Consider the following 26,928-nt stretch of genomic DNA (forward strand, 5'->3'; position numbering starts at 1 on the left):
CAGTGTAGTGGAGGTGGTACCATAGTCTGAGATAACAGTATAGTGGAGGTGGTAACATAGTCTGGGATAACAATATAGTGGAGCTGGTACCATAGTCTGGGTGGCAGTGTAATAGAGGTGGTAACATGATCTGGGTGGCAGTGTAGTGGAGGTGGTAACATAGTCTGGGTGGCAGTGTAGTGGAGGTGGTAACATAGTCTTAGTGGCAGTGTAGTGGAGGTGATACCATAGTCTGAGATAACAGTATAGTGGAGGTGGTAACATAGTCTGGGTGGCAGTGTAGTGGAGGTGGTAACATAGTCTTAGTGGCAGTGTAGTGGAGGTGGTACCATAGTCTGAGATAACAGTATAGTGGAGGTGGTAACATAGTCTGGGATAACAATATAGTGGAGGTGGTAACATCGTCTGGGTGGCAGTGTAATGGAGGTGGTAAAATGATCTGGGTGGCAGTGTAGTGGAGGTGGTAACATAGTTTGGGTGGCAGTGTAGTGGAGGTGGTACCATAGTCTGAGATAAAAGTATACTGGAGGTGGTAACATAGTCTGGGATAACAATATAGTGGAGCTGGTACCATAGTCTGGGTGGCAGTGTAATGGAGGTGGTAAAATGATCTGGGTGGCAGTGTAGTGGAGGTGGTAACATAGTCTGGGGAGGCAGTGTAGTGGTGGTGGTAACATGATCTGGGTGGCAGTGTAGTGGAGGTGGTAACATAGTCTGGGTGGCAGTGTAGTGGAGGTGGTAACATAGTCTGGGGAGGCAGTGTAGTGGTGGTGGTAACATGATCTGGGTGGCAGTGTAGTGGAGGTGGTAACATAGTCTGGGTGGCAGTGTAGTGGAGGTGGTAACATAGTCTGGGATAACAGTATAGTGGAGGTGGTAACATAGTCTGGGTGGCAGTGTAGTGAAGGTGGTAACATAGTCTGGGTGGCAGTGTAAGGGAGGTGGTAACATAGTTTGGGTGGCAGTGTAGTAGAGGTGGTAACATAGTCTGGGTGGCAGTGTAGTAGAGGTGGTAACATAGTCTGGGTGGCAGTGTAGTAGAGGTGGTAACATAGTCTGGGTGGCAGTGTAAGGGAGGTGGTAACATAGTCTGGGTGGCAGTGTAAGAGAGGTGGTAACATAGTCTGGGATAACAGTGTAGTGCAGGTGGTAACATAGTCTGGGTGGTAGTGTAGTAGAGGTGGTAACATAGTCTGGGTGGCAGTGTAGTAGAGGTGGTAACATAGTCTGGGTGGCAGTGTAGTAGAGGTGGTAACATAGTCTGAGATAACAGTGTAGTGCTGGTGATAACATGGTGCTGTATATGGATGGGTGGAGCAGCTATGTTGAATGTATGGAGGGAGATTCAGCACACCACATCTGTGCATCCTTGGGGGAAGTGTCTGGACCAGAGGGCAGCTGTAGCTGACAGCACGTAAGTGTAGCTGGGATACGGGCATTGTGGCCTGGAGGGGCACAGGCAAAGGGATATCTTGGTGAAACGGACAGCTTCTACCATTGCACCATAGGTCTGAGGTGAACTTGGAGAGATATGTAAGGAGTGTGAATGCAGAGTCTCTCTGAATTTTAGAGCAGGTACTTTCTGATGTGGAAAACTGCAGGTCATTTCCAGTGGTAACAGAGTCTAATCATTCCCTCACTACGGTGCACTGTGTTGTTTAGTATCATTATTTGCCGGATCTTGATTCGTGATTGCTTCCAATACTCTTGTTCAGCAAAATTGCCCACTTGTTATATGTCACAAATATTAATAAAAATTAACTGTGCCTTTATCCTTGCCTATCTACCCAATTCAGTGCTAACTCCAATGTGAAATGAAAAAGTGACTTCTGGCTCTCTGCCTAACAGTGATGTTGTTTAATAAATAAAATAAATGTTGTTGCATTTATTTGACTGTTTTATATTCCTTGGTAGGAAATTTAAGCTATATGATTTAATAAAGAATTTGTATAAAACCATCAGTGATGAATAGCCTCTGGTGAAGACGGCGCACTCGCCACTCTAGATATAAAGTAATGGTTTCCGTGACAACACAATGAATGTAATTGTCACCATGAAAGACAATCTTTTGAGGTTAAAGGGAGTTTCCCCAGTGTAACCGCACATTGTACAGGGTGTGACAGAAGCAGGCTTTTGATACACCAGAAACAATAAGGAAAGAGCTCACCTAGGGAATAGGATTGTGCGATTAAAAAAAACGAAACCTATAGAGAACCTGCAAATCTAGAAACCTTCTTTGGCTACCATTAGAATAGTTCTCTGGGGCGCTGGAGGAAGTGTCTCGTCTGTCTGCTACATACAAAAGAATAGGAGAAATTTGAACCTTCAAACTTCACACAGCTAAAACCATTGCAAATAATCTCTTTAAATACCGGGTGAAAATTTCTCACAGCATTTAGATAAATATTGAACTGTTACACGTTTTTCCTACCTGATGTACACTGTATCTGATCCTGTTTATTTTTATAATTAGAAAAGTCTTAGATCCATCGTTTGGCCATTCCTATGCAATGTAAGTTTATATCGTGATAGATAATAAGTTAATTTCCTATAAAGCAGTAATTCTTCATGTATATGAGCCTACATCCTGACCAGTATATCCTTTCATTAAATCATATTTATCAGTGTGATATAATAACTTGTGGCATTTGTCCCATAATGATAACAATCCTAGGGGCCCATGCAATTAGCCGCGAGGGCCTGTAGGAACCTTACCTCACGCTTTGTGTTTCTGTGCACAAAGCCAGGCATAACGGTACAGAAATCATCGCTCATTTTTAAATGAGCGAAGATTATTAGCAGAAACACCCCACTGACACATATAGTATGAGGTTGCTGTGGGAGCTTGCAAATAATTGAATCTCCCCCTTAATGTTAAGCAGTGGGACTGCTTTGTGCTGCTTTCACATTGTACTTTCCTGTATCCACTGTTCAAGTTCACTGAAATCCAAACAGTGACCTGAAAACTGAACTGCACTCACCAGAATCTCACTTTCAGTGTACAAATGTGGAAATACTTGCTATGTCTATTAATGTCATTCCGGTGAATAGATGGGGATATACAGGCTGTCCAGTAATAGGGTTGCCAACTTGTCCCTTTGAGCATGAGCATATTTGGACAATTTGCTCACGTCACATTCCAAACGGAACATAATGTGAGTAAACTATACTGACGCTCAGACGCTTGGCAGTGTAATCTGCAGGTAAACCACAAATGACATAAACCGGTGGATTCGTGATTTTCGGGCTTTTTTCTATTCCCGTGTTTTTTCCTGAACAGCAGAGACATGCAGGCCCAGGATCAATGATCCCGATGCTTGTGTGATTTTGAGAAAGTCATGTTGTGTTCTGTTTGAAATGTAACATTAGCAAATTATCTGAAATCGCACAGCTGAACATGCCCTTAATAAGGGGCACACATGAATTACACCCACCTATGTGGCTGGCTGATTACCCAATGAGCCAGCCCCAGAACCTGTGTATATTATATGTGTCCCTTATTGACCTTATTTCTTGGGCATTTCTTTATTTCTGAAAGAATAATCCATGTTGCACAACTCAGGGCACTACTATGCAGCTGTGAAAGAAAATCAATAGAAAATTGCCACATTATTCTAACATCAATAGGAATTCAAACAGAATTTTGGCACTTGTCTTTTTCTCCTGGCTCAGAATAATTTAAAATAAGTTAACACATGAACACTAATGCATCCAGTGTTTCCCAACAACATATCTACTTGTATTCTCAAGGCAGAAAACTTTTAGATGATGTAGTATTTATTTAATTTGGACACATGAATGTATAGTTAATAGTATCTGTTTATGTATGTAATCTTATAGAGGAAATATATCAAACAAATGAAAGCCGCTGGTAATCGTTTTAACGCTGCCGAGAATTCGGACGTTCATACCTACCAAAAAAATCTGATTGGCTCCAAAAACGAATGCAATAAAAACAGACTTACCTGCAAACCGAAGGTCCAGATGTCTGATGACACCAGCATGCTGACAGGAACTTATGCAGAAGACACAGCTCTCCGGCACTTCAGTGTCCCGTCATCGCGACTTACATCTATGTTAATTTAAAGCGGCAATGTGTGGACCCCTCAGGTTAAGTGTTTAAACACTTAACTTGCGTTAACCTGGAGTGCCGAAGAGCTGTGTCTTCGGCATCAATTCCTGACAGCATGTCGGTGCCATCGGACATCTGGACCTTCGGTTTGCAGGTAAGTCAGTTTTCAATGCATTCGTTTTTGTAGCCAATCAGATTTTTTTGATCGGAATTAACATTGTCGGAATTCTCGCCAGCGTTAAACCATACCCAACCCCAAGCAGCGTACATAGCAACCAGTCAGATATTAGCTTTCATTAGTATAACAACACTAGACTTGTAAAAACTAATATCTGATTGGTTGCTATGGGTTACAGTACACCTTTGCTCGTTCCACTATGTTCTTAATAAATGTTTGTGCTCTGTATGCAGGTGTGTTATGCCATTAGAAAGGCCCCAGTACTTCCTCATTATCTTGATAGAACAGATATTTTGTAATGCATAGTAAATAGTAAAAATCGTGAGGGGGAAATCACTGCTTGGTCCCTGTGCTTGATGAGGTGAAGACTACAATCCTTCTTCTCCCACACTTTTGTGTGCAGACTTGTACAGTGTACCATCCTGGTGTACTATATACCACTGTGTCACACCATGCAAAACTTGAAGGGAGATTGGGATGCCGTCCAGGACTATAGAAAATCCCAAATATCCCAAAGCATAGTAGCCTGTTTTGACAGTCTGAAATATTCGTAAAAAGTGCACTTAGAACAAAATCATGATACAATATTCATCTGAGAGGACATTGCTTGGCATCTGTCCCCAGTCTGTCAGAGCTACTAGACCTTTCTGCTCTGCCAGATAGAAATGCCATTACTATGGGAACGCCACTATTTTCTACACGCTGGATGGGTAAACAGACCGCACCTTCTCCAACGCAAATAGGGAACAGCTTGCAGAATCCCTTACATAGTTTTAATCCCTGGCTTTCCAGCATGAGGCCAACAGAAAGGGTTGTTGTTACTGCCAGTTATTGTGCAGGTATCTGCCTGTACCTCTGCAACAACTCTCTCTTTTTTTTCTGTGTAATGAGAGCCACGTGATTAATCTTAATTATATTTAGACACAGAGCCATGTGTCAGTGTTCATTCCAGCTGTTCCTAGTCGGTACCAGTCTGTGCACACATTTGTACAGTGCACAGTGATTACTAATCAACTAAAATCTTTTTTCTTTCACATAAAACTTTACATTTGTAGTTGACTTGTGAAAGCTGTTTGAGGCGCAAATATTGAAGAAAAATTTGCTGAACATATTTAATTCAATGTGAACAAAATCCCTTCAGACCAAAGCAGTTCAAATAGATTGGAATGGACAGTGATTGGCATGATGAGAAGACAGCTTAGAGAGTGAATGAGTGAATTAATGCAGATATACCTGTCTGGCTGTATGAGAGCAGTGATATGCTGAATGATAATAATTAGGAATAAACCAAAACTATAGTGGTGTAACTGGCGCCGGAGCAGCACCTCCTGGGGCCCAATACTGTTCCATCCGCTCCAGGTGCTCACATTCTACTCTTCTGAGCATAAGTGGGAGCCAGCAAATGCGCAGTGACGCCCCTAGTGGCAGCAGAAAGAACAGAGGTTCACAGCAGTAGGAGTACTGGCAGCCTGTCTGACTAGATCGGTAGCAAGGTATTTGCTGTAGCAAAACTCTGTCACAGGCTATGGACTCAGAGCATATGAAAGTCTTTTATATGAAATCATGCATGCAAGGATGTCTGAACTCACATGCAGGCACACACAAAACAACAAATTCACACTCTTTTCTCCCTCATTTCACATCACAAGAAATGTCATGTATTTGCAGATTGGCCGGATATGTCATGGAATGATGCAGTTCATATCAATTGGACTATTTTCCTTCATATCCAAAAAGCCAAGCTGCAAATCAACACCATTAACATGCTCCTATGGACAGGGGCGGATCTAGAAAAGTATCCTACCCGGGGCGATTTAGGGGGGGGGGGATTTAGGCCCCGCCCCCTTTTTGACTTCAAGGCTGCCGACGGCTGCACAATATGTGCAGGTTCGCTCGGCAGTGACAATGTGCTGCCCGGCTGCTCTGATTGTGTTTTAAACACAATCAGAGCAGCCGGGCAGCACACTGTCACTGCCGAGCGGACCTGCACATATTGTGCAGCCGCCGGCAGCAAGCCCCTGCTAGGGGGGGGCGGTCGCCCCCCCCCCCCCCCCCCCCCCCCCTTGATCCGCCACTGCCTATGTCCAATCAGAAAACGTGTGTTGCTAAACTGGAAGCAATTCTGGTGTTATGATTGGATGTTATTTGGATGTTATTTGTTTTCTCTTATGAGTAAGACTGTGGGGTAAATGTATCAAGCTGCAAGTTTCCTGTGGGTTTGAAAAGTGGAGATTTTTCCTATAGCAGCCAATCACATTCCAGCTATCATTTATTTAGTGCATTTTACAAAATGATAAAAATTTATTGGTTGTTATAGGCAACATCTCTACTTTTCAAACCCACTGGAAACTCACAGCTTGATAAATTTACCCCCATTTCTTCTATCCGTATGGTGACATTTGGGTATAGTCCAGACCTAAATATAAATACATTATTTATTGTTTATGGTTTTTTTTTTTCATTTGATGCAGGGGAGCGACAGTGAATATGAAGTTGACCAGAACCAGCAGAAAACTCATTCCTTTGTAAACCATTATATCAGTGACCCCACTTACTATAATTCATGGAGGCGTCAACAGAAAGGCATTTCTCGCGCACACGCCTACAATTACACAGATAATGAACCGGAGGACTCTGAACACTGTATTATACCAAACAGCAACAGCAGTCAGCAAGGCAGCATGTATAGGCCCAAATCCAGCCGGACTCCAACACCTCAACAGCCCCCTAGTATTCCAACCCAGCCAAACCCCATATACCGCCCTCCCAGTAGCCTTGCGCCGTCAGCCCGTGCCCCAGTTGCTGGATTTTCTTCCTTCGTTTGATGACAAACCTTGCATTATTTTACCATTGTTTCTTTGAATTTCAAGAAGCAGATAAATATATATATATATTATATATAAAAATGTGTGTGTATATATATATATATATATACATATATATATATGAAGAAGGAAAAGACTAATTGAAATTTTGTTGGAGACAATCAGTTGTGGATTGAGATCTTCATTTTTGCTGCTTCAGTTTTGTAAAATATTCCAAAGGTTTTGGGTGCAAAAGTGAGCAAATATGGTGGAGGCAATTGTCGATCTAAACCAAGGAAACATTCATCTTCAATGAGGAAAACGGCAGCTGGTTTCCCAAGATGGCTGCCGTTTCCTCAGAATGACTGGCGTTTTTCAGTCAATATGTCTATTGCAAGGATTACTGTGGCTGAAGATTTGGTTTGGTAGCCAAGTAACTGACAAGTGTCAGAGTATAACCTGCTCTCTGGGTTGAAGACGGCTAGAGCAAGTTTCCTACAAGTATTAAAAGAATTTGGCTCTTTGCTGAGGATTACACTGGCTGGCACTACTTAAGTACAAGCACTTGAACTAAGAACAATATGAAAAGGTACTGGTTCTGAGAGATGTAAGGCTATATGGTGCTGGTACAAAAATATAAGTGGAGTAGGTCGGAGCTTCAGAGACGACAGCTGGGGTACAGTCAGAAAAGCTAAAATTCTGAGCAATTATAGTAAAGAGAGTAAAAAGAGCTCAAGTTCATTATAATTGTTGTGGAAGTTCAAAGTAAAGTATTGCTGAGCAACTTGTAGCTGTCAAACAGGGGGCAAAAATATACTGCAGCATTGTGTGCCAGGTTTCAAGCATTAAAGAAATCTGCATGCTTTGGCGCAGGAAGGAATAATTTCAAATGAACCATATAACATGTCAAAAGTGTTTTACAAATGTAACAGTTCATTCATGTCTCCAAGGAAACATATGGATGTTTTTTTTTGTCTTTTTTTTAGCATTATAATTTTATACCAGTATTTAGCATATATTTTATGCTTTCGGCTGAAAAAAAATCAACGTTTTTTTTTTGTCTTTCTTTTTAAACAAGGGTTTCATGCCATATTGTGCATATCAGCGATCACAGAGGGAGTTCAGTGTGGTTTAGCAAAACACGGGAGAATGTGTGACTCTCCTTCCTTGTAGTATTGCACATAAGTAAACAGTATTATATTGGGTAAGGAATGTGGTGACAGTTTGGGCTGTGAGGTGGTGAAGTTATTATATCAGAGTAGCAGGTTTGTAAGACATGATGATATATACAGCTATTTCTTACTTAAGCTTTATGTCATTAAAGGCACTCTAACCTGTTTTCCCTTTATATTTGTCTAATAAAAATATGTAGGGATCAATACATATATTATGGGACTTTAGTTATGAAGGTGGTTCTGCTTGCAGAGCTTAGCACTCAGTAGACTGCCATTGTTTTATTCTCTTTGCATAATCCCTTTATATCCTACTGTCCCTCCTATTCCTATGTGATGATCTCACAATGCAATATACTGAGGGTGTGACCTAATGGCAATGGTATCATTGTGGGTGTAGCCAGATCCCAGAAGTCACAGAGCTATGACAGAGTGTAAGCAAAGAAGACACAGACACATAGACTGTATAAAGGGATAATATATACCTATGTCTAGCATACAGCATTCCCTGTAGTAGCCATCATTTAATGATTTAGATTTTGTTTGAGGTTAGAGAGCCTTTAATGCTTTGGTTGAATTATTGTTTACTGATACATAAAGAGATAATCCTCTCCGTTCAGTGTTCTTACAAGAGAAAGTTGAATAAAGTGAAAGTAAAGATATTTGGGTACGTAGGCTGAGGGGACCAGTGATCCACATAGAGAAGATGCACAGTGCAGGTTGGGTTGTTAAACAAGTTTGCAGCACAAATTGTTATTTTATATAGTGTTACAGCTTTATGGTGCCAGGAGCAGCGGAATCTCTGTCAGATTTGGCCTTAACACAAGACTGACAAGATTTCCATCCCAATAAACACCTGATTGATCCTTGTCAGATGAAGATAGGAATCGATGGTCTACCTTGGCCCATGCATGGTGCAGTTTGCAGCCAGCGAGGTCTGCCTAATTAGGTGACATGGAAACATATCACCTTTACACTAATGATACACCTCTTTATGTATTTATATTATGTTTGTGTTGTGTGAGCACAAGCTACGATGTGAGGAACCTCCTGGGATGAATGCTCCTATATCCCCGGAAAATATGTATAATGTCTGCACACACACTGTAAAACATATTGTAGATCCCAAGGGTACGCGGCTCCTGTGCATAATCTCCAAGTGTACCTTATTGCCAGGTATACAACATGTTCATCCCCAAGGTATATCTGCAGTCTGTCAAATGTCTAATTCCCTATTTTATATATTTACTATACCCCCCTTTTACCTAGTATCTATATTAATAGTTCGTTACAGAACACCCCACACAGGAGACAGCCAATTTAGTACCTGGACCAATTATCATGCAGTAATTACTGACATCATTGAGGCATTGCTGAGGGTGAATGGTACAGCCCACATAATAGCTACCTCCACTGTGTGCAAGTGGCAGGGCCCATTTTAAGCCACCTGTACTGCAGTATGAAACCCCTTAAAAAAATAAAAATCAGTTTCCAGCCATTGAGGATCAGAATTGTAGGCGTGAGGATCTTCTGCACTCCTCGTGTGCAAACTGTCAGAGAATAGGCCTGCATGATTCAACCTTTGCTAGCTTAATGTAACTAGTCGTCTACTCCACCACTGACATAGTAACTAGCCATGTACTCCCCCACTGACCATACTTGCCAACTTTACGTAACAGGCATCCTGGGGAAGGGTGTGGTGGGAGGGGCGGGGAATTTGTCATTTTCGCCCTGTTCTCGCAATTAAATCGTCATTTTGTCGCGGGGCAGGGACAACATTACACCATTTCACACAAATCGCATAATTTTGCCACAAGATGGGCAAGATGCGGGAGACTTGTCTGCCGCCCGGAAGGCCTCGGGTGTGGCCAAGTATGCCACTGACAGAGTAACTAGCCGTTTACTCAACTACTGACATAGTAACTAGCAGTCTACTCCCCTCACTAACATAGTAACTAGCCGTCTACTCCCCCCGACATAGTAACTAGCCGTCTACTCCCCCCGACATAGTAACTAGCCGTCTACTCCCCCCCAACATAGTAACTAGCCGTCTACTCCACCTCGACATAGTAACTAGCCGTCTACTCCACCACTGACATAGTAACTAGCCATCTACTCCACCACTGACATAGTAACTAGCCGTCTACTCCCCCCCAACATAGTAACTAGCCGTCTACTCCACCTCGACATAGTAACTAGCCGTCTACTCCCCCCAACATAGTAACTAGCCGTCTACTCCACCACTGACATAGTAACTAGCCATCTACTCCACCACTGACATAGTGACTAGCCGTCTATTCCACCACTGACAAAGTAACTAGCCGTTTACTCCACCACTGACATAGTAACTAGCCGTCTACTCCACCACTAACATAGTAACTAGCCATCTACTCCACCACTGACATAGTAATTAGCCATCTATTCCACCACTGACAAAGTAACTAGCCGTCTACTCCACCACTGACATAGTAACTAGCCGTTTACTCCACCACTGACATAGTAACTAGCCATCTATTCCACCACTGACAAAGTAACTAGCCGTCTATTCCACCACTGACAAAGTAACTAGCCGTCTACTCCCCCCCAACATAGTAACTAGCCGTCTACTCCACCACTAACATAGTAACTAGCCGTCTACTCCACCACTGACATAGTAATTAGCCATCTATTCCACCACTGACATAGTAACTAGCCGTTTACTCCACCACTGACATAGTAACTAGCCATCTACTCCACCACTGACAAAGTAACTAGCCGTCTATTCCACCACTGACAAAGTAACTAGCCGTCTACTCCCCCCCAACATAGTAACTAGCCGTCTACTCCACCACTAACATAGTAACTAGCCATCTACTCCACCACTGACATAGTAATTAGCCATCTATTCCACCACTGACAAAGTAACTAGCCGTCTACTCCACCACTGACATAGTAACTAGCCGTTTACTCCACCACTGACATAGTAACTAGCCATCTATTCCACCACTGACAAAGTAACTAGCCGTCTATTCCACCACTGACAAAGTAACTAGCCGTCTACTCCCCCCAACATAGTAACTAGCCGTCTACTCCACCACTAACATAGTAACTAGCCGTCTACTCCACCACTGACATAGTAACTAGCCGTCTATTCCACCACTGACAAAGTAACTAGCCGTCTACTCCACCACTGACATAGTAACTAGCCGTCTACTCCACCACTGACATAGTGACTAGCCGTCTATTCCACCACTGACAAAGTAACTAGCCATCTACTCCACCACTGACATAGTAACTAGCCGTCTATTCCACCACTGACAAAGTAACTAGCCATCTACTCCCCCCCAACATAGTAACTAGCCGTCTACTCCACCACTAACATAGTAACTAGCCATCTACTCCACCACTGACATAGTAATTAGCCATCTATTCCACCACTAACAAAGTAACTAGCCGTCTATTCCACCACTGACAAAGTAACTAGCCGTCTACTCCCCCCCAACATAGTAACTAGCCGTCTACTCCACCACTAACATAGTAACTAGCCGTCTACTCCACCACTGACATAGTAACTAGCCGTCTATTCCACCACTGACAAAGTAACTAGCCGTCTACTCCACCACTGACATAGTAACTAGCCGTCTACTCCACCACTGACATAGTGACTAGCCGTCTACTCCACCACTGACATAGTAATTAGCCATCTATTCCACCACTGACAAAGTAACTAGCCGTCTACTCCACCATTGACAAAGTAACTAGCCGTCTATTCCACCACTGACATAGTAACTAGCCGTCTATTCCACCAATAACAAAGCGAGGGTACATTTTTATGCTGCTGTGATGGTAAAAAAAAGAAAAGATAAATATGTATTGCTTTTTACTGGCATAGTCAAGTTAATTTGGTTAAGATAGCTTGGCAATTCATTCATTAATTAAATGAGGATTGTCTGCCCTATTGTTTTAAGCTTCTGGCTAATCTGATCAGACATAATTAACTGTTTTAATGCAGGGTACTTTTAAGGCTTCTAAGGTGACACATAATATAGCAGTGAATGAAGCAGACCACACACACAGTGAATATGTGCAATGTGACTACATTGCACATATTTCCATACCTTCCTGAGCAAATCAGATCACAATTAACTGCTATCACACATGGTCTCTGCATGCAGTGTTTCTACGGTATAAGCACTTAAACACCAGCGGGTCAGCACCACATATCATTGGCTAAAAACGTGTGACATCCACTTGGGATAAAGAATCGCTTTACAAACTAGCTTCTTGCCCATTCTGCCCATTAGCGCAGTTTTTATGCACAATTTTTTTGTGCATCTTATTCTGTTAAGATTGGCGTTAGTGTTTTCACACTGATAACGGAACAGACAACATGGAGTCTAACAATAAAATACCACTTTTCAGTCTTTGGGGCATATTCAATAAGGATTTGTGGCCGCGATTACTCGCAGTTGCACAGGTCCCAGTACCACAACATCACAGATTTCTGTGCACACCCCATAGGGATGAACAAAAATCTGCAATGTTACAGTACCGTAATGACACTTTACACGCGCAGCCGTGCATAATCGCGAATCCTAATTGAATATACCCCTTTAACTTTAAAGTCACTATAACATATACAATCCATTAACTAGTTATTGGCAAAGAAACTAAATGTGGTTCTGTATTTCACAATGTTAGGTTTATGCACAAATGTAATGTATACTCTAGTGATCTACCAAAGATTATAGAGCCTGATTCAGAGTGAGACGTACGGCCAGTTTTATTGCACTGCGCATTCTCGGAAAGTGAACTTACAGATCTGCGGCTATTTAGACCTGTGACACTTTGACACTCACGACTTATACCTGAAGAGGAGAGGAGGGGTGTTCTAATATAGGCAATATACAGTAAGGGCCAACAAATTCATTCAGTTTTCACACTGGGACCTAGTCCCAGATGCGGCTGGAAAAGGGTTTTTTATTTGCGGTTGGTCAGCAGGTGTAAGTAGAGAATCCAACTAGCGAATCCACAGGTTATTCAGGTTTAAATGATGCTTCATAGCAATGTGTTTGTAACATACTCTCTGAGCACGGCATACATACACATACACTTGCGTGCAACTTTTTCAATCACACGTGATGCTTAAGCTTGTTCCATTCTGAATCAGGCCCTTGGTGTTTCTTTTCTTGTGAGGGTGTTGCATGTTAGAATTGGTAACCAGCATTTATCCTCAAATCTTTGCTTTGTTACCCCACCTTCATCCTGTGCCTGCCCCAGACTAGGGCATGGCTGCACTCTGGGCACCACACATTTCTTACTTGTAGTGTGCATTAAATATATTGCCTTATATGTGTCCTTCAAAGGAACCAAACAAACATCCGTTAAATAAATGTTTCACTGGGAGCAGTATTGCCCACACCACAATGTAGTAAGTACGGGGTAAAAGATAAATATAATTACCCATGCATGTTTGTGAGCTTTTGTTACTGTACACAAAAGCTGGGATCTTGATCACACTTTCCCTTATCAGGGAAAACATTATGCAAACCCAATATTATGTTGTAGTAATAAATGTAATCAGTGGTACAATTATACTCTAACATATTTGCAATTACATATATAAAAGAGTCAATGTATCATTTTAAATATGATATTGTTACATGTTCTGAAACAGGCTGTGCAATCTGGTGATTCCTTGTCAGGCTTGGTTTCCCAGCAGAAGATATGGGATGGGGAGAGAATAAGTAGTAAGGACCAGGAATCAAGTTCATGGAGCGGATAAGTAAGTCCATTTCAGGGAAGGCAGGGTCATTTTTGGCCACAGGGCAAATCAAGTAGATGATTCCTTATAACGCAAAAATATGTTATATTAACAGGATTGGTATAAATAGGCAGTAACTCCAGATGGCCAATAATGGCTATGGCATTGTCATGGATTTATTGAAGTTTTGAGATGAAATCTGCTTTATAACTAATAGCAATGGCAAGTGAGGCACAGTAGGCGACTGCACAGCCACACAAATGCAGTATACAGGAAATATACACTGGCTCACATACTAATTGTAGCACAGATAAAGGTCCCATTCACCAGGCTCGCTTTGCCAGTCCTCCCATGTATTAAATTCCAAACACAAACAAAACCTAAAAGAAACAAAAAAGTAGCAAAGCTATGGAAATTAGTGTGCTATTTTTTTACAGTGGGAATTTAATAAATATTTCATGGGGAAACAACAATCCTTAAATAGAGAATGGAATTCTTAGAGTCGGCCTTTCCTGATCCAAGAACTAGTGTTGTTCTAGCAGTTCAAGTTCCCTTTTATTGGCAGAAAAATATATCACCATTTTCACAAGTTCTTCTGCTTTTCAGAAACTTCCACAGCACCAACAATAATTATATGTATATATTTTTTAGTAATCCTTAGAGTTTGTTTTAAATCACCCATTATCTTGTGATATATGTATTTTATACTGTATAGAGACATCTAACAATAGCATATGTCATCCATGAAAACAAAGCATGTTGTCTTCTATTGGTTTCAAACCAAAACAAAATACCGTAAGTACCAAATTGACCTGTAGAATCAAATGGGCCTATTTTTGAAAGGAGCATGGTCCTACCACATCTTGGGGTTTGTTTACTAACAAAGTGTAAATGCACAGTAGCCCAAAACAACCGACAATCTACAGTTATACATCTAAGTTATACAATAAAAGGGAACTGCTGGTTGCAATGTACTAGTGAGATAAGTAAAGTTTTGGACTCCAAAGGAAGAAATCCACAATAGAATATTTTGCATATCCGAAAATCAGAGCACACCAAATATAGAGTATCCCCCACTATTTTCTTGACCCACAGGTGGTGCACCTCTGCTCTAGACAAACTAAAGTAATATTTTGCATTATAGTATTTATCAGGCAAGGGAGATAACAGATGCTGTCCTTATCATTTCACCTACCATAAATGTTTATTTTTTAAAAAGTGGCATCTTTTTGCATCAATGTAAATTCATAATTAAAAATAAATTTATTTTTGTTATTAAAGTGTATAATACAAATGTTGGGGAAATATATATGAGCAAAGGATAATTATTATATATATAGAAAGATGATCTATGTTTTGTCATTGATTTATGCAGTTATGCTGACCAGATACAGTTATTACCACAGGATGTGGGTATCGTTTGGATAATTTTTTATCCATCTGCAGACATGTCAGAATGACAGTAATGACACTGCAACAGCAAGATGGATCCTGTCACTGTATAAGACCAATGCAAATAGCAACACTTTTTGTTAAAGAGTTTTTATGCCAATATTAGAAAAAAATCTCTTATCCAAAACCTATACTGGTATTAACATGGAAATATAGGTGGTAGTTACCTGATTCTTACACTTAGACCATTTAACAAGTCCCTATTGATGTAATTTCTACTGACTGTGGAACAATTGGGGCATGTGTTATTAAAAAAAAGCTGCTAACAGTGCACTATATGTATCCATCCAAGGATGGTAGACTTTCACAGTAGTGTGGCAATGAGCAGTGAACACCTGGTCTGTCATTCACGGAAAAAAACATTACTGTAGACATTTATCTCTACACCATATCAAAATACATTTGTTCCTTAGGTTCACTTAGTTAACAGCTTGAGTGTTTAGAAACTGGATGGTGTCATGTGGAACAGGTATAAACAAAGGTCAAAATCAAATGAACCAACCATTGTACTACGTGTGGGCCCTGGAACAATATGTTTTGATCAGTTATGGTGCTGATTGCTAATTGGTCACTGACTGTTGACTACTGTTTGGTATGACCGTCGGCAGTCACACCAATCAGCCAGGTGTGTGGGCTCCACTAGAGATGACATGAAATGTAGACCTTGGAAACACAGGTGCTATATAACCATCATTTTAACATGCTCACCCTTCCAAGAGCGCAGAACAGTTGCAGTTCCGCCTTTGGATCATTATGTAAAATAGTACCTCAGTGTACACAGCTTTTAAGAAGATGGGGAACAGATCAAAGATGCAGCATGACTTTTTGACTTCATAATCTGTCCTCCATTTTCTTAAAGCCCCATGTTACATTGACGATCCATTTTAAATAGTGAACACCAAGCATGGCCATGTCAGCAGAGGGGCGAGACAGCTTTCAAAAGACTGAAACATCACCCATAAGCCTGAGGCTTAAATCTGGGATTTGGCAACAGTAAAACCAGGCAAGATGATGGAGCATTATTTGGCTTATTTAACAACAAGGATTAGAATTGCATATTTGTGCTATAACCCCTAACTGTTGGATATCTCACTGGCCAGAGAAAGACTACACTATAGGTCTACCCTTTATGTAGTATGCAAATGAAATATATCATATTGTAGATGTGCAGGAACCTGGTACAGATGAAAGCCAATATATGATTGGTTGTTATGGTCACATGCAAGATTCTATAAAATAACTGACTATGGGAGTGATCTACTAACATCTTGTAAATGTACAGCCATAGCAAACAATAAATCATGGTAGCGCATGAGAGGCGATAAAAGCAAAGGTGTGATTGGGTGTTGTGGGTTATTGCAAATGTACACGTTTTTACTATGTTAGTAGATCATCCCACTGTTATACTTGATATTTGCATATCATTTTAGTTTTTTCTTTATCATTTACCATCAATGGTGAAAAATTCTCTTATTTATTTGTTTTCTTTTCTTTCTTTTGTTCCTAAATAGTGTTAAAAATATTTTACTTTCAGAATTATTCATTTGCAATTGTAAAAAAGTCTGTTTCTTTCTTCGTTTCCATACTTCAGTGGGTGAGACGTTACAGAAGTCTATGATACTGCTGACGATGAACGTGTTTAAATTTGCCTTACAATATAAGCAGCACTGCCTGGCATAATATGCAGATGGTTCAGCCATCCTCTAGGCGGCTTTTCCTCTATAAAAGCCGCCTAGAGCACGGTGGCTGGACATCCACTGTTCAAGGGAATAACCAAAAATAAGGGTTTCTGGGGAAGTGACCAGATCATGACTTATGACTTGCACACATCTACTTTGGAGGGTGGAAATAATCACCCAAATGTAATTTTTGTTTGTCATGTTTATCAAAAATTTGCCTTTAATCACATGCTGAGATAAAATATTATATATTTTATGACCCATAAATCCACAATGAAGTATAATACATTGAGTTGACAAATATTTGAATTCTTATATTGATTGTGCTTGGATTGCTAAGGTTACATGTGTAATTTGACATATTACCCAAAGTGTGCTGTTTGGGAACCTCCTGCACCCACGGGGGGTAGAGTAGACCTTTCACCTCTTGACTGCCAGATGCGGCAAATGATGCACTTCAAAAATAGTCTACTTTACACCTGCTAAAACCAAGCAGTGGGTTGAACAAAGTATGTGATTTCTTGTCAAATATCTTGTATCTGCCAACACAATGGGTTAAACAATGTAGATCTAATTCTTTTTTTCTTTTTCTTTTTTAAATAAAAGTGTTGAAGATAAATTGCAGCCTGTTCATGTATTTTTTCCAACTTTAATCTCTTATCAACCACTTATGGGTGATACTTCTGTCTCTGGCGTTTCAAAGTTACCCATGAGACGACGTTTCATTATTCAACAGACAACAAATTAATATGAGAAACATGCATCGGTTGTGGTTGTACAGGATGACAGGCACAGTCCATCTGTTAAGTAATTAGAAGGCATCCTACACATTCTACAAGAGATACAGAAGTATGATAAAGCTGAAGAAAATATCAGACATCACTACTTTGTTTAAGCAGTTGGAGCCCTCATGCACGATTCAGGAGGCTCATTACCAGGGTCTTCTACTTGGGTGACAGAAGCTCAGCTTTGTAGGGGGGCACAGTACAGAACTATGCTTCAGTCACTACAGAATGTTTTGCACACATGCTGGTCTTGGCACTTGGCCCATGCAATAGGATCCATTTCCAATTTAGCCGCACATGTGAGTGACTAAATTGGAGAGTTCTTTCCATTTATCACCGGGCTGAACAGGATATTGGTCAGTGTTGTAAGCAGATGAGACCACACACTCGGCTGACCTCATAATCTGCCTGAAAATGATCTGATTGATTTTGATTGGACCATTCTCAGACATGTTCATCATTTGGTACCCCAGGCTAGTTTGCAGATATTACTACATCCAGCAATCTCCTGAACTGATAGTAACAGCTGTGGCCTAGACTGTGATTTAGGAGGTTAACAAATTCAGGATTATCACCACCTCAACTATCAGCCACATTGAGATCAATACCCTTGCCTCCTTTCACTAGATTGGGCTACTTGTCTGTACAAGTCCTACTCATGGATCTCACAACACACCCTATACGTTTTGCCTCAAAGACAACCCTTTACATGTCCTACAAGTACAGGATTGGTTAAAAATCCTGTTACTCTCATGCTGGGTAGTGACACCTGACTCTGCACCCAAATACCTCATGAGCCCTGAGAACAGCCTACAGTGATGAATAAACAGACTGACTTTCAAAAGGAAAAGTTATATGGTGAGAGTAGGCTGCTGTACCTGCTCCAAAGTCAACACATCAAAACTGCCGGAAAATGCTTCAATGGTAAAAAGCCTGAGTTTTGTTTTCTTTTAGCATATAGAATACAAGGACTCTATTGTCCTATAACAAAACAACTGAATGGGCTCTACCATCAGAGAATCGTATTGTCCAGACATATTATTTATTTTTACTGCCTTTGGATATGGCACCAGATAAAATCAGGGGGTAAATGTATGAACGTCTGATTTTTTCAACTCACCAGAAATCGGCAACTTTGTAGGGAAAATTTAAAGCGGCGATGGCTTGTAAAGGCAAACTTGCCTTTACAAGCCATCGCCGCTTTAAATTTTACCTGCAAAGTCGCCGATTTCCGGTGAGGTGAAAAAATCGGAAGTTCATACATTTACCCCCCGGTCTATACACTGGATTTAAATGATCTATTGTTCTATTTAAAAACAATTAATCAAATCCATGGACATTACAATTATATAAAGATTGAGTTCCCCGTTAGCAAAATAAATCTATATTCTAGTTTATTGCATGGTATAAAGTGATACATTATTTTCAAGTGTATTACATGTATTTTCTGGTGGGCCTCACACACCGCAGTTTGGCATTGTGAGAGTAGTTTATAATAGCATAAATCACTTTGTTAGTGTAGAAGCAGGAGATAATACTGTTATAGAGTACAATGGCTCTGACTGGTGGGTATATACAGTGGCTATCAAAAGTCTTCACACCCTTATTGAAATTGCAGGTGTTTGTGATGTAAAGTCTGAAATTAAAATGGATTATGCCGGACCTTTTTCCACATTTAATGTGACTTTGCAACCCACAAAATTCAAATGAAAAACAGAAAACAAGTGAAGAAAACCTACAGTACCCTGTTTGCTCAAGTGTGCATGCCCTTAAACTAATACTTTGTGGAAGTATCTTTTGCTTTTATCATAGCAGTCTCTATCAACTTCACACGCCTAGACTTTGCAATTCTATTCCACTCTTCCTGCAAAAATATTTAAGGTCCTTCAAATTGTGACGGGGTCTCCAGTGCACAGCCCTCTTTAGGTCATACTGCAAGTTTTCAAAGGGATTGAGGTCTGGGCTCTGACTGGGCTATTCCTTTTCTGAAGCCATTCCTTGGCTCACTTGGATATGTAATTTGGATCGTTATAGTGTTGGAAGGTGAAATTCTACTTCATCTGCAGCAATCTGACAGAAGTCAACAGGTTTTGTGCCAAAATATCTTGATATTTGGAGCTATTGATTATGTCCTGTATCCTGTCTAGTACTCCTGTCCCAGATGAAAAGAAACAGACCCAAAGCATGATGCTGCCATCACCATGCTTCAGGGTAAGGTAGTGTGTTCTTTGGGTGAAGAGCTTTACTCCAAACAGATGTTTTACAATTAAGTCCAAACGTTCATCCTTGGTCTCATCAGACCATAAAGCATTTTCCCACATTGTTTGGGGTGATTGTGTTTTCATTCAAACTTTAGACAGTTTGGATGTTCTTTTTGGGAGAAATTGCTTCTATCTTGCCACCCTACCCCATAGTAGCCCAGATGGGCAGAATACGGGAGATTATTTTCACATACAGGCAGTGACTAGTTCCTGACAGAAATTCCTGGAGCTCCACTAATGATGCCATAGACCTCTTGGTAGCCTCCATGGGGAGTTTTCACCTTGGTCTGTCATAAACTTTGGAGGGGACATACTGATCTTTGCTAAGACACATGTTCTCCACTTTTTGATGATACTCTCCACAGTATTTCATGGTACATGTAATGCCATTGAATTTCTTTTATACCCCTATCCTAATTAGTAGCTTTAACAATGAGATCCCACAGATGTTTTGAAAGCTCCCTGTGGTGTACGATTGAACCAAGAAAAATCTGCTCTGAAATCCTACTGGACCAGCCCCCCCTCCCAAAAATAAATAAATTACAGAACATTGACAACATTAGATTATAAGTTACAGTTCATGGACACATTGCTGTGACTGAGAGTTCTGGCTCATAGATAACAGACCTCAGTTTTTCCACATATCTGTTTTCTTGCACACTTCTAAAGAATAGCAAGTGTGACAAAAATACTTATTTGTGCAAAACAAAAAATCTCAAGAGAAATGCAAACACACGGCATTCATACAAGCAGCCACAATGTGAGGAGGGAAAGAAAGAAAGACCAGACAAAAAAAGACATGAAATTATTCAACAATTAGCATGGTGGGTTCCTCTCATGAGACAAGTGACTAGTAGGTTCTACAAAGCCAGTATCAAGAGTGCAAAATACCACATTAAATGGTTTAATCTCCCATCATCATGTGCAAATCTGTAACATACATGAGATAACGCCAACAATTTAGGGGTACAACAATCTAGAGAGCAAAGCTACAATAAAATAATGTAATGCCAAAAACATGGGGGCAAATCAAAATAACATTGAGTGCATGCTGTTTTTTTAGTATTTTAAGGCAGCAGTCAGGAAATACAAAATCATTGATGCCCTGGGCGATGATCAGATCACTAGTTTCCCCCAGCAACTATCGACCTCCGACCACTGTTTAGTAGTGACATACCTTGTACCTAAACTACACTAAACACTTTAAATCAATAAAATATACAGCCGCTACCAAGACAATTAATAGTAAGCAACAAGCACATTTTATAGGCCAATAAATAGCAAGTAGCAAGTATTCTTATTTGGGATAAAACTAAACCAGCAAGCAAAAGAAACCTGTATTCCCACAGCATGTGTATTGGATAATGATATTTAACACATTACATAGAGGCAATACCTTTTAAAAGTTACATACAAATATAACAGACAATATATTTTCATACCATAAAAAAAATCAGCTATACTGACTATACTGACTATGTCTGCATGCTATAGTAACTGAATATAAGAAATGTTAGAGTCCTTCAGAGTAAAAGTACATTAAGACATGAGTCCAAAGTGTTTAAGCCCTGCATTCATGACATAATGTGCATGCAAACAGGGTGTGGTCATGACACATAGCAGGTCCCTTCCGTCTCACAAGCAACTAAGGGGGAAAATATTGCAGGGATGGTAAGTAGCACAAGGTTTCCCATGCAAAATGTGACCACAGTAACTCTTATTGTGAGTTCTTCTATTTCTCCCTCCTTGCCTAATGTTTCTCCTTCCAATTTGTCTACCTTGCCCCTTTGACTCATGTGTCTATCTGATGCCTCTCGGACTAATTTCTAGCTATCATATTCTGACTCCCTGTTACATATCCACCCTACCATGTACCCCCTTGTCATGCCTTTCTTCCTACCTCAATTCCATCTCTTCTGTCTCCATATGTTTTTACTGCCCATTCTTTCATCGCCTCATTTGTCTTTACTTCCTTTTCACCCGAAAGCCCTTGCCCCAAGACTTCTGTCACACAATGGGATCTTAGTCAACTTATAACGTCTGTCGGTGTCATTTCATAGTCATCTGGTCCTCTCCTGGCCGCCTGCGGGACTCATGAGGACCGTATCAAAATTTGTAAACAAACAAACAGTTCCACAGTGGAACGCATTCGTCACTTCCAATATTGGTTTGTGTCCATTTGGTACCTATCTCTCTATTATAAGACTTGTCTCTAAATTTATTAGTTTATTATGTAATGCAGATATCGATATAAACTGTTATGGTTGCAATAATACCTATTAATTTATACATATACTAGTTTAATACCTGGATTATCACTGTATTTTTAGGACATCATATCTAGCCAATTAGATCACTGGATGGCAAGTACAAACACTATATATAACGACACAGGATCCATTCATCTATTTCCCTTGAGAAAGTCCGTCCCGACGAAACTCGTTGGAACACACCCATAGACGATCTATTGGACACAAACCAATATCGGAAGTGACGAATGCGTTCCACTGTGGAACGCATCCGCTTCCTGACTCCTCTACGCTGCATATCGATACAGTTGCCCACTCCACGACTCATACCTATGCTGGGTACCCGGTCACCGTCAGTTTTCGACTAACAGCAAGTATATATTTGTAACAGATTCTAACGATCTAACGATCTCCCCGGTGTTCACCAAGAACCGCCGCAAGGCGGGGTGGGCTTCGCTGCCAGGAGTCGCAGGTCGCGGTCCCCAGGTTCGCCCCAAGATGTAGTACAGCGGAGTGAAGCGGAGGTAGCGGAGTCAAACAAGCCGGTTCAGTACACAGGAATGGAGTCAGGCAGAATCAGAAGGCAACTCGGAGTCAACAAGCCAGGTTCGGTACACGGGTCACAAGAATAGGAGAATGGTCAGCAAGCCGGGTCGGTACACAGGGATAGGAGAGCCAGGGAAGTCAAACGGGCAGAGATCAGCACACAGAAAGACACTGGAAACTGGAAGACACTGCAATCCACGAAGAACAGGAGCCAGGAACAGGTAAGTGTTGCTCTGACACTCAGCGAGTGTCAGAGTGAGGTTTTTATGCTGAAGGGGATTCAAAATCCCCGCCTCTGGGTTGTGGTCATGTGACCGCCTCCGGGTGTGGTCACGTGGTCCTGGATGCGGAAGTGCGGCTTCTGGACGGAGCAGCGGGGATCAGGTAAGTCCGTTACAGTACCCCCTGCCATAAAGGTGGACTCTGAACACCTAATAGGGTTTCAAAGGAAATTTTTTATGGAAGGATTTAAGTAGACGGGGAGCATGTAGATCAATGGCTCTTACCCATGAGCGCTCCTCAGGGCCGTAACCCTTCCAATCCACCAAGAACTGTATGGCACCTTGAACTTTACTATCTAGGATAGTTTTAATCTCGTATTCGACTTGATCCTGATCCACAACAGGAGGAGGAGTTCTGGACGAGGTGGAGAATCTGTTGGTTACCATCGGTTTTAACAAGGAGACATGAAAGACATTGGGTATGCATAAAGAGGGAGGCAGACTCAATCTAAAGGCTACGGGATTAATAATCTCAGAAATAGCGAATGGGCCAATAAACTTGGGAGCAAATTTTTTACTGGGAACCTTTAAACGAATGTTCTGGGTGGATAGCCATACCCTGTAACCGACTGAAAAACTTGGAGTCATTCTTCTCCTTTTATCATAGAATTTCTTGGAACGAGTGGTTGCTTTCTTTAAATTTATCTTGGTCTGTTCCCAAATAGCGGAGAAGTTACGAAACTGAGAGTCCACCGCCGGAACTTCAGAAGATGAGATTTGGGAGAAGGTGGGTAGGCTAGGATGGCAGCCATAAAGAACAAAAAAGGGGGAATTAGAGATGGTGTCACGGGCACTAGGAGTTGCTTACCCGAGTTTCAACAGATGGAACTCTGCTAGAGAGGCGGCGTTATGGCACGCACCTCAAAGCAGGCAGGTGAATGATTGGAGCGACACAACAGCAGGAGAGTAGAGATAGTCTGAGGAAGTCAGCGACTTGCAGCTATGGTTAGAGGAAAGTCAGCGACTTGGAGCAGTAAACTGGAGGCTGAAGATAATGTAGACACGAGGAGTGGACGTGGATAGGTGATGGTAGGTAGAGGAGGAGTCAGTGGTCTGCGTACAGCAAGTTGTACCACTGTAGTGATGGGAAGAATAGTACTGGTGCAGGTAGGTAGCAGGGTAGTCGGTGGTCTGCGTTCAGCAAGTTGTACCACCGCTATGGTGAGGAGTCTGGTCCAGGTGTAGGTAGGTAATAGGAGAGTCAGTGGTCTGCGTATAGCAAGTTGTACCACCGCTGTGATAGGGGGACTTGTCCAGGTGCGGGTAGGTAGCAGGGAAGTCAGTGGTCTGCGTGCAGCAAGTTGTGCCACTGCTGTGAGAAGGAATGAGGACTTGTCCAGGTGCAGGAGAGTGAAGTTGAAAGGCAAACTGTGGCTGTATGGAAACAGCGCGAGTAGAGCAATGTCTTGTGAGGCAGAGATGGAAGGCACAATGAATAGTCTGTATGGAGTAGATGCCTTGCAGTGAGGAGAAGCTGGTCACAGCAGATATGCACAATAACGCTAAGTAGTAGCGTGAGGAGATATCGTAGCTTGAGTGAAAGCTTGTCCTAAATGAAGCAATGCAGTAACACAGTCTATATGGGTACTTGTACCCTGTGCAGCAAACAATAATGGATACAACTGGTATGCGAGCAATAGTCAATAGTCAGTAGAGCATACCCAGTTGTGTAGATCCGGAATCAGCTGAGAAGTGAAGCGTTGTAGCGGTATGGGAACCGCCGCTGAGTTGAGCAGGGAGCAGCGTGGAAGCTGAAGCACGAGTAGAGCTGGAAGCAGTTTGGAAACTGTACACACGAGTAGAGCTGGAAGCAGTTTGGAAACTGCACACAGGAGTAGAGCTGGAAGCAGTTTGGAAACTGCACACAGGAGTAGAGCTGGAAGTAGTTTGGAAACTGCACACAGGAGTAGAGCTGGAAGCAGTTTGGAAACTGCACACAGGAGTAGAGCTGGAAGCAGTTTGGAAACTGCACACACCTATAGAAGTTCACTAGGAGTGAGACTTCAAGATCAGGCCACTACCTAAGGCTGCAGGTGCCTTAAGTAGGGAGGGGTGATTGATCCATCAATCACATTAGTGGTCAGGTGTAGTTGTTAAAGGGACCTGCGCATGCCCAGTGCGACAGGATGGAGGACGGCCGCGGTTCCACACAGGTGTGAGCGGGAAAGATGGAGAACCACGTAGCAGAGTGGAGGCACTCACACTCCGGTGAGTGACAGATGGCCTCATGGAAATGGTTGTTATGGGCGAACTCGGCCCAAGGGAGAAGGTCCACCCAGTTGTCTTGGTTACTAGAGATAAATATTCTTAGAAACTTCTCTAATTCTTGGTTGGTTCTCTCAGTAGCCCCATTGGACTGGGGATGATATGAGAAGTCAAGCTTAATCCCGGATTTATTGCAAAAAGACCGCCAAAATTTAGATATGAATTGTGATCCCCTATCGGAGACAATATGTTGAGGACAGCCGTGGAGGCGAAATATTTCTTTAATAAAAATATCGGCTAAGGAGGAGGAAGAAGGAAGGCCTTTAAGAGCAATAAAGTGAGCTGTTTTAGAGAAGCGATCCGTGACCACAAGCACCACAGTACAGGATTTGGAAGGAGGAAGGTCCGTGATAAAATCCATGGAGATCTGTGACCATGGGTAATCAGGAATGGGTAATGGGAGCAAGCATCCATAGGGCTTCTTCCTAGAGGTCTTGTGTTGAGCACATTTGGAACAAGCAGCAACAAATCTCTTCACATCTTCCAGCAAGGAAGGCCACCAGTAACTTCGGGACAATAAGTCCCAGGTCTTGCGAATGCCGGCATGCCCAGAGAAGAGTGAGTGATGGGCCCAGTGAAGGAGCCGGGTGCGTAGATGTGGCAAGATGAATGTTTTGCCCGGAGGACAACCCTTTTTCAGGTGTGTAGCTGCCAATACTTGACATGGATTTACAATGAATTTATTATCTTCCGAGGATTCCATGTCGGCTGGATCAAAAGAGAGAGATAAGGCGTCCGCCTTCGTATTCTTGGATCCCGAGTGAAAAGTGATGTTGAAATCAAAGCGTGAGAAGAATAAAGACCACCTTGCTTGTTGAGGGTTTAGACATCGAGCAGTGCGTAAATAAAGCAAATTCTTATGGTCGGTATATATGGTGATAGGAAATTGCGCTCCTTCTAGTAGATGTCTCCATTTGGAGAGAGCCAACTTGATGGCCAGGAGCTCTTTGTCGCCAATCCCATAATTCCTCTCAGCAGGTAAAAAGCGACGGGAAAAGAATCCGCAGGGATGAAGTTTTCCAGAAGGGCTTCGCTGTGATAGTACGGCTCCTGTGCCAACAGAAGAGGCATCTACCTCCAGGACAAAAGGACGTGAACAATCCGGCTGTTGAAGAATGAGTGCAGATGAAAAAAGAGACTTTAATAATATAAAGGCTTGGATAGCCTCAGTGGACCAAATACCAGCGTCAGCAGATTTACGGGTCAATGCTGTGATGGGAGCCACGAGAGAAGAATACCCTTTGATAAATTGACGATAATAGTTGGAGAATCCTAGGAAGTGTTGAGTGGCCTTAAGGCTCGAAGGTTGGGGCCAGTCAAGTATGGCTTTCAATTTTGTGGGATCCATCTGTAGACCGGTGCCAGAAATAATATATCCCAGGAAGGGAATTTGTTTCTGCTCGAAGGTGCATTTTTCTAATTTGCAAAACAGATGATTTTC

The 26,928-nt window shown here is 41.8% G+C and overlaps 1 protein-coding gene and 1 long non-coding RNA gene across 5 annotated transcripts in view; both read left to right on the forward strand.

Moving 5' to 3' along the window:
- Positions 1-8,392, forward strand: part of SDK2 (sidekick cell adhesion molecule 2) — a 482,261-nt gene extending 473,869 nt beyond the window's left edge. For all 4 annotated transcript variants that reach the window (XM_075216839.1, XM_075216840.1, XM_075216841.1 and 1 more), the window contains one exon: positions 6,722-8,392. In XM_075216839.1, the coding sequence (XP_075072940.1) occupies positions 6,722-7,075 (354 nt within the window). In that variant the 3' untranslated portion in view covers positions 7,076-8,392. The remainder of the gene's footprint in view (positions 1-6,721) is intronic.
- Positions 8,393-9,517: 1,125 nt separating this feature from the next.
- LOC142161325 (uncharacterized) lies at positions 9,518-17,694 on the forward strand. The gene is made up of 2 exons (XR_012693379.1): positions 9,518-9,745; positions 10,426-17,694. It is a non-coding gene; the product is annotated as an uncharacterized LOC142161325 (long non-coding RNA).
- Positions 17,695-26,928: the final 9,234 nt, after the last annotated feature.

This window comes from Mixophyes fleayi, chromosome 6 (assembly GCF_038048845.1).
Source record: "Mixophyes fleayi isolate aMixFle1 chromosome 6, aMixFle1.hap1, whole genome shotgun sequence".
NCBI classification, from domain to species: Eukaryota; Metazoa; Chordata; class Amphibia; order Anura; family Limnodynastidae; genus Mixophyes; species Mixophyes fleayi.